At 44.4% G+C, this 12,291-nt stretch overlaps 2 protein-coding genes across 7 annotated transcripts in view; one reads left to right on the top strand and one right to left on the bottom strand.

Moving 5' to 3' along the window:
- ART3 (ADP-ribosyltransferase 3 (inactive)) overlaps positions 1-12,291 on the bottom strand; it is an 84,249-nt gene that overhangs the window by 70,567 nt on the left and 1,391 nt on the right. The window lies entirely within an intron of this gene.
- Positions 7,128-9,375, top strand: CXCL10 (C-X-C motif chemokine ligand 10). 2 transcript variants are annotated; one of them, XR_014775009.1, is made up of 5 exons: positions 7,128-7,284; positions 7,762-7,888; positions 8,065-8,154; positions 8,569-8,649; positions 8,741-9,375. XR_014775009.1 is itself a non-coding variant. In XM_084759465.1 (4 exons), exons 1-4 carry the CDS (start codon positions 7,224-7,226, stop codon positions 8,585-8,587), a joined length of 297 nt encoding a protein of 98 aa, XP_084615591.1. In that variant the 5' UTR covers positions 7,128-7,223; the 3' UTR covers positions 8,588-9,375. The 2 variants fall into 2 exon arrangements, 1 of the variants encoding a protein (XP_084615591.1); XM_084759465.1 differs by having other exon boundaries at positions 8,569-9,375.

The following is a 12,291-nucleotide window of genomic DNA, read 5'->3' as shown; positions in this document are numbered from 1 at the left end:
GAGGGTTCGGAAACTGTAAACAGGACATATCTATGAGAAAATAATCTATTTTTAATAAAAAGGGAGAAAAACAAAAAGCCTGAGCTAAGTTAGTATAAGATAAGAGCAAATCTACGCAGAGGAAACAGAACTCAAAGCTCCCCAGAGTCCCAGTGAGGAAGCAGCAGTGAGTCCACACTATATTATATTATGGATCTATACCAACTAATTTTTAGAACAAACAGCTGCCCACTTCCACATTGCATTTTTAAATTTTTTCTGTCCACTGCTACCTACTTATGAGTTCTTTTCATTTCTAATATAATTAGTGTATGCATTGTTGGCTTGTTTTCATTTATAATATAATTGTGTATGTGTTATCGGCTTGTTTTCATTTACACTGTAATTAGCGTATGTGTTGTCAGCTTGTTTTCATTTATAATAGAATTAGTGTATGCGTTGTAGGGTTGACTTCTGCAACAATGTTTAGAAGTTTGTCACTTTAACATTACAGTGCAAGATTCCTTGTTGAAAAAAAAATCCCAAGGGTGTGGTGGTACACGCCTTTAATCCCAGTACTGGGGGGGGAGGGGGGAGGGTAGAGGCAGGAGGATCTCTGTGATTTCAAGGCCAGCCTGGTCTACAAAGTGAGTCCAGGACAGTCAAGGCTACACAGAGAAACCTTGTCTTGAAAAACAAAAAACAAAAAAAAGAAAAAGAAAAAAGGAGGAGGAGGAGAAGAAGAAGAAAAGAAAAAGAAGAGGAAGAGGAAGAGGAGGAGGAGGAGGAGGAGGAGGAGGAGGAGGAAGAAGAAGAAGAAGAAGAAGAAGAAGAAGAAGAAGAAGAAGAAGAAGAAGAAGAAGAAGAAGAAGAAGAAGAAGAAGAAGAAGAAGAAGAAATCTCGAATTCACAGCTATGTCTTCTACTTTCTTAGAGTCCCTGTGGGACATAACTCCTGTTGATCATGGTCAGGTAGACTGAACGAGAGACCTGCTTCCTCAGGGACAATTTACATTTCTAACGTTGTGATAAGCAATGTCCTGATTTATTGATTCAATGTTCCTTTGTTATCCGACAGAGGCAGAAAACAAAGGTACCAAAGACAAGCAGTGTGGCTATGAGGCTGTCTTGTTTTAGGCTGGGGTCTTGGGAGGCACTATCACTGAGCTGTTTAAAACGGTCCAAGTCTTTAGTGAACTGAATAGATAAAGCAGTGCAGCCCAGCACAGGTGAAAATGTGCCGCTGGTGTTGACTTTACTGTAAGATCTTTAATAAATTCTATCACTAAGCGGTTTGCGTGGATAATTAATATGGAAACAGCCACCTTTCATACTCTGTATCAAGAGCTCATCCATGTAGTGAGAGTCCCTGGGATGCACAGCCTTCCTGCTCTAGAGGAGGAGAGCCAGGGAAGCAAAGCCACAGGGTGAGAACGTTGGAAACGGGAGAGAGGTGACTGTCACCTGCTCTCTACCCGGTCCTCCAGTTTTATCTCCTACAACTTCGGCTATTCCATTTATTTCATTAGCCAAGATTTTCCTGGGTCTCTCCTTTAGTTCACTGACGCTCTCTAAATATCAAGGTTAAGTTAAGTCCCTCAATCGCTTTGCTGACTCAAAATATGACCACAGCTTAATAGCCCAGGTAATGTTGGGAACTTCCTAGTACTTCAGATGTAATTTGCATAATTACGTTCATAACATGACGACCCATGCCTGTTCCACCCAAACCAAGGTCATTAAATAACTCTAAGCATATCCATCTATTTCTTTGCTACCCTATTCTTCCAGATTCAACACAAACACCCTCCTGAGCTCTGTTTTTGAATGTGTGGTAGAGTGAATCAATGGAAATGGAAAAACTAAGGTGGTTTGGTTTGGTTTGGTTTTTTTCCTAAGACAGGGTGTCTCTGTGTTAACAGTCCTGGCTGTCCAGGAACTTGCTCTGTAGACCAGGCTAACCTTGCGCTCACAGAGATCCCCCCCAGCCCAGGGCTGGGGTTAAAGGCGGGTGCCACCGCAGCTGGCTTGCAACTAAATTCTTTAACTCTTATTTTATTTCAAAGTGAGCCCCCCAAACGGTGAATACTAGCCATGTAAATGCACCGAAACCCTTGGGAATTTCTGAAAGAAAAAAAATAAATTATAAGTTATCACCTTCCTTTTCTTTTTTTTCATTTAAATACACCATTCAGGGTTGGCAGTGACTGGAACATTAGCATAAGACCTGCCATCAGCTTTAGTGCCACACAGCATAGACACAGTGGCGTAGTTACAGCCGCTCATGCAAATACACATGCCCACACAAGACACTGTTTGGCTTTGGCTTGCTGAACTTTGTCAAAGGGGCAGTCATGAGCTATTTAACACAGTGTTATTTTAGTTGGTAGTATCTTAGATTCGCGTACACTTGATGCGGACAAACTTTGCTTTCTGCTTGTTGGCTTCGTTATAAGCATCATTGCTACTATAAAATAATTTTATACAACATCTTGTAATTATTTTGATACTCATGTAGATGCCCCTCATTACCACTATACTACCTGCTAGTCAGCTCTGACTAGATGTTTTTTAAATGTGCTACTTTTAAGTTTTCTGTGCAATTTTATCATCTGTAAGATTTTTTCGTCCTGTCCCCCTTTGCTTTAACCTTCAGGATAGGACCCAAAGCACACTGCAAGGGGTATCCTTGCTTTGTGAGTTCACTGCGTGCTATCACTTATCCCTTTTGTAAACTGGCTTACCAGAAGAAGCCCTTTCCCATTAGTAAATGCTACATGAGTGAGGGCTTCAGCCCTAGAGCTATCAGAGCTACAGCTTGTGAACTCTGTAGAAAAGCACACGCATGTCAACAGTGTTCCCCACCTTAAAAAAGAAGAAGAAGAAGAAGAAGAAGAAGAAGAAGAAGAAGAAGAAGAAGAAGAAGAAGAAGAAAAGAAAAGAAAAGAAAAAGAAAGAAAGAAAGAAAGAAAGAAAAGGAAAGGAAAAAAGCTGAGGCTATGACGTAGCTTAGCGCTAGAGCAGTTGCCAAGCATGTCTAAGGTTCTGGTTTGGATCCCTAGCACCAAAATTAAACACTAATCAATGCATGGTCTAGAACAGTGGTTTTCAAAGTCCAGTGGTGACGCACAACCTTTAATCCCAGCACTTGGAAGGCAGAAGTAGATGGCTCTCTATGAGTTCAAGGCCAGCCTGGTCTACAGAGTGAGTTCCAGGACACCCAGGGCTGCACAGAGAAACCCTGTCTCAAAGAAAAACACAACAGTAGATCTCAACCTTCCTAATGAATGCTGTGGCCCTTTAATACAGTTCCTCATATTGTAGTGACCCCCAGCCATAGAATTGTTTCGTTGCCACTTGTTAACTGTAACTCTGCTATTAGAAATCATAATGTAAATAATATCGGCTATGTGACCCCTGGGGGGGTGGTCTCTACCTACAGGTTGAGGATCACTGGGGTGAACTCACAGAACCTATTCTCTGCCCACCCAAACACGATTGATTCTGCAAACTCCTTCATCAGCACTTCCTTTGCCCTGGGCTCTGGCTGCCAGGGAAGGAAATGTGTGTGTCCCTGGGAAGCTTGTCAGCAGCCCACACAGTGAGCACTCAGACAGAGAGAGAGAGGGAAGCTGCAGCTGCCTGGGCTGAGCAGTGCCCTGCAGCACTGAGGGGAATCCCGTCTGCAAACTTCGGAAGCCTCTGGTTCTGTGCTTCTTCTAAGTGCTTTGGTTTCCCAGAAAACTTTTTATGGCCGGTGGGGTGGTGTGCTCCCAAGCATTTAAGGACAGGCTGTTTTTATTAGATTTTATTTCTCTAGTCTGATGCCGTAATCACAGGCGTAGGAGCCCAATCAGTGAATGGAAACTGAAACTAAGTTCTTTAACTCTCTCTTTCTTTCAAAGTGAGTCCCGAACAGTGACTACTAGCAAAATAAATGTACCAAAAACCTTGGGAATTTTTGAGAGGAAAATAAATTTTAAAAGTTACCATTTTCCCTTTTTAAAAATTCCCATCCCAATAACCCCATGTAGTTTGGCAGTGACAGCAGGTTTGCTACTAACCTACAAATCACTGGTCCTGAGTGGTTTCCCATGTGGGTTACATTCAGGGGGCTGATGCCCCTGAGCAGCCTCCCATGCGAAATGAGAGCAGGAATCTGTGTTTAGTTTCTATTCTCCCAGGCAGAACAGATTCCTAATTCTTATTCCCTGGAGCCCTGGTCCTAGAGTGGCCTGGAGACCCAGCTCAACCAGCCATCCCAGTCGTGGAAAAGACCCACACCAGCCAGGAAAAAACTTCTCTGTGTGCATCTTGGGGGGGGGGGGGGCATGGTGGCACAGGCCTTTAATTCCAGCACTGGGAGGCACAGACAGGTGGATGGATCTCTGTGAGTTCAAGACCAGCCTGATCTATACGTGAGTTCCGGGACAGCATAGTAAGACCCTGTCTTGAACAATAATAATTCATCTTAGGCTTTGTCAGATTTGTTTAACATAATTAACTCTCTAAGAACATGGCTACTAGGGAAAACTGGGGCCAGTGAGTGTTCTCGGCCTGCAAAACTGAACCCCAGGTCCTAACAAGGGATCACTACCTCAATGCCTCTCCACCAGCCTTCTTGACTGGCTGGTTGGCTCCTTTATGATTGTCTTCTGTGGGGCTTCTGCGTTGCATTTGCTTCCCTCCTGGCCATGCGTTTAAGTACATCTCACTCTTTTGTCTTCTTTTTCTTTGAGATGGCTCACTACATAGTCCTGGCCATCCTGGAACTCACTATGTAGACCAGACCAGCCTTGACTTCAAGGAGACCCACCTGTCTACACCTCCCAAGTGCTAGGATTGAAGGTGTGCACTACAATGCACGGCCTATAAGTCCACCTCACTCTGTGTGTGTGTGTGACAGAGAGACAGAGTTTCTCTATGGAGCCCTAGTTGTCCTGGAACTCACTATGTAGACCAGGCTGGCCTCAAACTCAGAGACCGACCTTCCTCTGCCTCCCAGTGCTGGGACTAAAGGTTGGTCCACTCTTCAGATCCACCTGAAGCTGACCTATTCTTCAAAGCGCTTCTGACCTTGGGGAGTATGCTTTCCTAGGAATGCCCAGAATGAATACTTTTTTGTGGTTTTTTTTTTTTTTGAGACAGGGTTTCTCTGTGTAGCCTTCACTGTCCTGGACTCACTTTGTAGATCAGGCTGGCCTCGGACTCAGAGAGATCCGCCTGCCTCTGCCTCCCGAGTGCTGAGATTTGACATTAACATTTTAGTTGGCTGTTTTTGTTTTTGACTTTTTTTTTTAAACAGATTTCAATGTGTAGGAATAAATACACATTTTTCCCTAGCCACAAAAATTCCTTGGTATGTATGCCACATGTGCTATAATCTGTGTCAGAGTTCAGTGTAGAATGGTCTGTTTTAGTCAACGGGACGGCTCACAAGAACAAGCCAGTGCCTGCCATGTGACTGTTTACTGGGTAACACTTACGTGCAGTGTGTGTATACTACAGTAACTTTCATTTTAGCATAACATTCAGTGTAAAATAAATCCAGTTTAAACCTCTCCTAGGTGTTTAGTTCTAGAAATGCCAAAGAAAGCTAAAAGATGACTTCAGCCGAGTGAACAGACAGGGAGTCAGGAGCCTGAATTGAGGGTTTGCTCTTTGGGGAGACTGTGCAACCAAGTGTTTGAGAGTGGGGGCCTCGGAGACGGAGGTCCTGTGTTCTTAAAGGGGCTGGCTACAGATACCTATCGCTATGCAATATTTACAAAAATATTTTCTCCTTAGTAAGTGGCCAGTATTAATCCATTTGCTAACTATCTACCTGAAATCTGTTTTTTCCTTTGCATCTTGACTGAGAACTTATACAGTCAAAATAAAATAAAATAAAGCTGTCACCATGGTTTTTGTTTTGTTTTGTTTTCTAATTGTTTAATGTAAAACTGCTCAGCATCTCTTCCGTTCAGAGACACTCTAGAATTCTGATGTCAGCGTCCATTCTGCAGAAGCAGGTTCTGAGAGACGGCCCCTGGCACCCTCTCACGGTAGCCATCCCTCATGAGAAGTTTGCAACATGACTGTCTCTTGGCTTCTGTCAGCCCTGTCTCATTCGCTTCCTTCTGCCCTTCCAGACTGCACAGCTGTCCATTGACTTGCTCACTCAGAAGCTTAGCTCTATTCTAGCCCTTGACTACATCAACCTAGGACGTAGCATTCTAGAAATTTCCATCTTTCCTAAGCAACCACTCCCTCCCCATTCTGGTGGCGGAGTTCCTGTTTTGTGGTTCCAGTTTGCAAGTACAGATCTCATTCTTGGCCTCCAACACCAAGTTTTGAACCAGTGCACTCCAGGCTCTGCCACATTCCCCGGCCCGGCCCTACGTCTTTGCAGCCTCTATGAGAGACCAACCCCTCACATACTTTCTGGGTTCTGGACTCTGCTGTCTTAACTGCTGCACTGCAGGAGTGATGACAACATCTCAAACACTTTCAGCCTTGATCCAGGTTACCACACACTCACAAAGAAAACAACCAAAACTCCATGACAGAGTCAGAACTGGACTAATGATTAGCCCTAATCCTCTTTCGTAAACTCGCGACCGTTACCTGCGCTCAGCATAACGTGAAACCTCACGGCTTCTGTTCTGATCAACTAGTCTAACTGTTCATTAAGTTGTACAGACTTTGGATCTGGCTAATTTTGGTGCATGATTTTTTTTTTAAGCTACAAGCATTTTATAATAAAGTTTGTAAAATAAAGAAAAGATTTCTCAAAAATAAAAGGCAAAGTAAGTAATGAAATTCAATAAAGATTTTTTAAAAAAAATGTTTAGGATCTGACTTAAATATCAGCTCTTAAGTTTTATAAGAGAGGAAGGACAGGACCTAAAGCCTTTTTTTTTCAAACTTACTCCACAGTGCACTTGAAATAGCTCGTGCTTTGGAAAGTGAAACCTAAGTCACTCACAGTTAAAAAATCAATGCAGAGGGAAATTCCAGACTCAGGGGGGGAGGTCACAATAAACACAAACAATGCCCTCAGTTTGGTTTTACAACGGGGACTTTCCCTCGAAGGAGGCTACAGGAGTCTTGCTGAGTCAACTCCAAAGTTACCCAATCAAGAGCCAGGGAGGGAAACTTTTGACAGATAAATACTCCACAGTAGCAGGGCACTTTGCACCCATCCACACATCCACGCTGAGCTAGGACCTGAGCCAGCCTTCCAGAAGCTTCCACCCAGCACCATGAACCCAAGTGCTGTCCTCATTTTTGGCCTTATCCTACTGAGCCTGAGTGGAACTCAAGGTAAGGGACACCTGTCTAACTAACGGCGATTTAATTTAATGAAGGGCTACTTGATTAACAAAGTCAGATAGACAGCTGGGCTCAATTCTAAACCCTGTACACTTTTAAGTTTTGACGTGTGCCTCTCAAGGAGAGGGAAGCAGGCAGAAATTCCTCCAGCTTGCAGAATTTATCACATGCTGGTTAAAGTCAGGGAAAAACAGAGTAAGAAAAAGGAGGGGAAGAGAGAGAGGGGATCAAGGCATAGATGCCTCCTTACCTAAGCCTACCTAATACCACGAGCAATACATAAGGGCGTGGTTTCATAATTAACAAGTCGCAGTGTCCTTCTTCGCGATAACCAGACATTTAGCCGTGGGATGCATTTCTCCTCAGACTATGTGGCCACATAGGGACGGACAGGTTCTGCTAACCACCCTCTCATCTCCATTAAGTGACTAAAATAAACAGCAGTGCTCTACCGCTCTCTTCCTGCAGGGGTCCCTTTCTCGAGAACGGTTCGCTGCCTGTGCATCAAAACTGATGAGCAACCGGTAAAACCAAGGGCCCTGGGAAAACTTGAAATTATTCCTGCAAGTCAGTCCTGCCCACACGTTGAGATCATGTGAGTCAAATCGCACCTGCTGGTAACATCCCTTTACGTAAATCACGTATGAAATCTGTGATGGGTGAAGGGTCTGTGCTGACTCTACAGCTGGCACGTGGAGCCCCAATTCCTCATAGTCCATCCGTTTTGTTGGCCTGGCGTTGATTTGAATGTCTCACTGCTTATTTCTACAGCGCCACAATGAAAAAAACTGGAGAGAAGAAATGTCTGAATCCAGAATCGGAGGTCATCAAGAGTTTATTGAAAAAAGTCAGCCAAGGAAGGTAAGTTTGCTGCTCCTCTTTCAGGAGGGGGACAGTCTTGCGGCGGGGTGGCGGGGTAGGGGGGTAACATCTGCCCTGGGCCTTGCTATGGGCTCTCTGCTTTAAACTCGAGTCACCCCCACGGCCCTTTCCCCTCCGTGTACACAGACACTGAGGTCCCACCTCAGCTCATAAATTCCTAGGGTCTAAAAGTGACCCTGGAGCAGTTATAACTGCCAGATTTGCCCATTTTCTCATTAAAAGAAAGGAAGGGAGGGAGGGAGGAAGGAAGGAAAAAGAAAAAAAGAAAAAAGAAAGCCAATCCCCATGAATGACCCACAGTGACTGTGTAGCCCAGGGAAAATGCACCGAGCCTTTGGGTTCCCACACGGAAGCGAGAGTCTACTCCACTCAATATGGTTCCTCTTCCCACAGGTCTAAAAGAGCTTCCTAACTAGAGAGAAGCCACTCACCACGGCGCTGTGACCACGGCGCTGTGACCACGGCGCTGTGACCCACAGAAGGCGGAGGGCCTGTCTCTTCATTACCTCCCCTTACACAGCGCTTGGCTAGCCCTCTTTTTCCGGAAGGGTGACCAAGCCTGGTCACCTCAGCTGCTGCTCCTGCTGCAGGCCGGTGGACAGTCCATCATCCCTGAGACAAAAGCTGACTCCAGGAACAGCGGTTCCCAACTCTACTAAGGGCTGGTCCCGAGGCCTCGCTCAAACAGCTGCGAGGGTTCTCCTGGCTCTGTATTATAAGCTACGCCGAGGTTCCACACTCTCAGCCATGCGCCAAGCCCCGGCCTGCTCCTCACGCCCGCCTCGTCTTTCCTAGCTTAAGGCTCTTTAGTTCTGAGTTGACCTGAGTTCCTTCATTTCAAATACAGTCAAAGTAAGACTACCCCCGGCCCTCTAGAAACAAGGTTATTTCACGGATTGCTGCCATCTTCCCATTTGTAACTCGGAATACTTACAGGAGGCTAGAAGGGTGTGGAAATTAAATTATTATTTAAGGACAGACTGTACAAAGTAGAATTCCTAGGTGTATTTTTTTTTGTACGATTTTCATTTTATACGGAAGAAACTTGTGTAATTAAGTACATTTCAAGGGGTAATTAGAATTGATGGACACAAGTGTCTTGAACGTTACATAACACAAAAGATGATGGATGGTTTTCAAAATAAAATGTACTGCACTGAAAATAGTAAGAGACCAAAAAGGTAATAAAGTAATAATAACTAACATGAAACGCGGTGAGAGTCGTATGCCTGAGAAGAATTTCAGAGACTTAGAGACTCAGTGGCTTGGACAAGAGTTGGGTGGGTAGGAGACAAAAAAGTCAGAATTACAGCTGGGCGTGGTGGCGCACGCCTTTAATCCCAGCCTTTGGGAGGCAGAGGCAGGTGGATCGCTGTGAGTTCGAGGCCAGCCTGGTCTACAAAGTGAGTCCAGGACAGCCAAGGCTACACAGAGAAATCCCGTCTTGAAAAAACAAAACAAAACAAAATGAAAGAGTCAGAATTACCACACTTCTCCTAAATTCAGCCTCCTTCAAGGCCCATCTCAACTGGGGGAGTGCGCAGATCACACCGGCCTGTGGCCACGTGTGGGTGGCCGTCTTGACTGATGTTATGGGAGAGCTCAGTACACGCAGGGCAGTGCCACCCTGAGCAGGTGGGTCCTGGGGTCACATATGAAAACTAGCTGTGCATGAGGCAGGGGAAACACACCAGGGTGGCAGCCAGTAAGCAGCCCTCCTCAGCGGTTCCTGCTCCAGTTTCCTGCCCTGTCCTTTACGGGCGGCCAGCAGAAGGTGTGGCCCAGAGTAGAGGTAACTCTTCCCACCTCAAAAGATGTGGAGTGAACCAGGCATGGTGCCTCCCAGCACTCGGGAGGCAGAGGCAGGCGGATGGCTGTGAGGCCAGCCTGGTCTTCAACGTGAGTCCAAGACAGCCAAGGACACACAGAGAGATTCTGTCTTGAAAAACGGGCGGTGGGGGGGGGAGATGTCTTCTTCCCACCTCAGAGATCTGGGTTAGAAGTGGATCCTCCCAGTTCAAATGACTCAGTTAGGCATCAGTCCCTCACAGGTATGCTCAGCCCTTGGGTTTTAGTTTTGTATTGACAACCAAAACTGCCGTCACACAGATCAGGCTCTCTGCCCCTTTTTTTCCCCCCAAGAGCATAGGTGAACTTGAAGGTGTCACAAAGCATCTTTAGGCTCTCTGTTCTCAGAATCAATGCTTCCCATGACCTTATCTTCAAATATATTCACTCTTTTTCTTCTGATTTCTCAAATCAGAAGACCTCTAGTGATTTTTCGTTTGAGTTTGCTTTTGTGTGGTGGTGGTGACTGACCCTGTGGCCCCATGCATGCTGAAGCTAGGCCCGTTTCCTACCACTGGGCTGTCCTGTTTCCTCTTAAGTCTTTTAATTTTTCAGATCCTGATGATTTTAGGTTTTTTTTTTTTAATAATCATTTCCACCTCTTTATTGATATCTTGATTCATTTTTTGTATTTGTTATTCTTTGCGCTGGCTTCCTTGCCTCTATACGCATGTTTAAGACAAGTGATTTGACATTTTTAGTTGCTGGGTGCTGATGGCACATGCCTTTAATGCCAGTACTCTCGAGGCAGATTCTGAGTTCGAGGCCAGCCTGGTCAACACAGCCAGAGTTCCAGAGCACCCAGGGCTACACAGAGAAATCCTGTCTGGGGGGGGGGGGACATTTCTAGCTATTATCTGTCTTCCAGCAAGACCTTTGCAACCTTGTAATTAGCTCTTCTACCCTTGCATAGCACCTGAGGCTTCTGAATGTCCCTCATTTCCCCTTCGGATCTAATTTAAACAGCCCTCTGAAACAATTAGCAACCAATGGAGATTTCCATGTACCCAGTAATTGTGTACTGTCCTTTTATGTACATTTCTCTCCTGTAGTAATTATTTGTTTGATGTTGATTTGTCCCAAAGAAAGTATAAACTCTTTGAGGGCAAAAAATTTGTGTCTTTTTTTTTTTTTTTTTTTTTTTTTTTTTGGTTTTTCGAGACAGGGTTTCTCTGTGTAGCCTTGGGTGTCCTGGAACTCTCTCTGTGGACCAGGCTGGCCTTGAACTCACAGAGATCCTCCTGCCTCTGCCTCCCAAGTGCTGGGATTAAAGGTGTGCGCCACCACCACCCGGCTAAAAATCTATGTCTTTAGAGTCTAAAATCATAACAAAAGTTTGATGAACTAGAGTGAATAATATTAAAATATTTGTGAATGTGGAATTTGCCAACACGGAAACACACACACACACCCCTATAATCCCAGGACTCAGGGTCAATCTCAGGAGTTCAAGGTCATCCTCAGTTACATAGAAAAAATTAGGCCAGCCTGGGCTACAAGCAACCCAGTCAAGAAGATGAAGATGGAGAAGATGAAGAAGATGAAGAAGAGAGGAGGAGGTGGCGTGGTAGTAAATTAATTAATAAAATGGATTTTCTTTCCTTTAAAGGGTTTTTCCCTTTTGGGTTGTTTCATTTTGTTTGTTGTTGGTTTGTTGTTTGTTTTCAGATTTACATAGTTTTATGTGTTTATGAGTATACAGTGCTGCGGTGGCCAGAAGAGGGTGACAGATCCTTTGGAACTGGAGTCACAGACAATTGGTAGCTGCCATATGGGTGCTGGGAACCGAACCTGGGTCGGTAAGAGCAGCAAGTGCTCTTAAAACCTCTGAGGCCCAGGCCTTGTAGAGTGATTTTTTTTTAATTTTTAAGTGAAACACTGAAGATACGTATGAATATTTAAAACAGAAAAAAATAGTTTCTCCTCTCTCAGGATAATTTTCTTCAGTCTTGGAAGCAGAGTTTTCACATTATTATTATAGCGTGTCATCAGGTTTCGGACTGTCTTGCCAAAAGTCACAAAAGTGTTGCTGCCAACATTGGATTACATCTGCCCTTGAAGAGATGTCCAGATGTTATCTCTCAAAACTACCTATTTAAAACCTAACCATATACACGTGATGGGATAACAATTTAGTTGTAATCTGAATAAATTAATTAAATTATTTTTTTAAAAAAAGAAAAATAAAATAAAACCTAACCAGCCTTGGGGTGTTTATTAGACAGAAACCAAGAAGCCAAGATAGTAAGATTAATAAGGAAGAGTTTC

The sequence above is a fragment of the Acomys minous genome (assembly GCF_964271855.1).
Source record: "Acomys minous genome assembly, chromosome: 15".
Lineage (NCBI taxonomy): Eukaryota > Metazoa > Chordata > Mammalia > Rodentia > Muridae > Acomys > Acomys minous.
This window is presented reverse-complemented; position numbering and strand designations above follow the sequence as displayed.

Bases quoted from the DNA above. Each gene is read 5' to 3' on its own strand.
- CXCL10 (XM_084759465.1), top strand. From the start codon at position 7,224: ATGAACCCAAGTGCTGTCCTCATTTTTGGCCTTATCCTACTGAGCCTG. The intron at 7,285-7,761 runs GTAAGGGACACC...CTCTTCCTGCAG, and splicing joins GAGCCTGAGTGGAACTCAAG to GGGTCCCTTTCTCGAGAACG. The intron at 7,889-8,064 runs GTGAGTCAAATC...TTATTTCTACAG, and splicing joins TGCCCACACGTTGAGATCAT to CGCCACAATGAAAAAAACTG.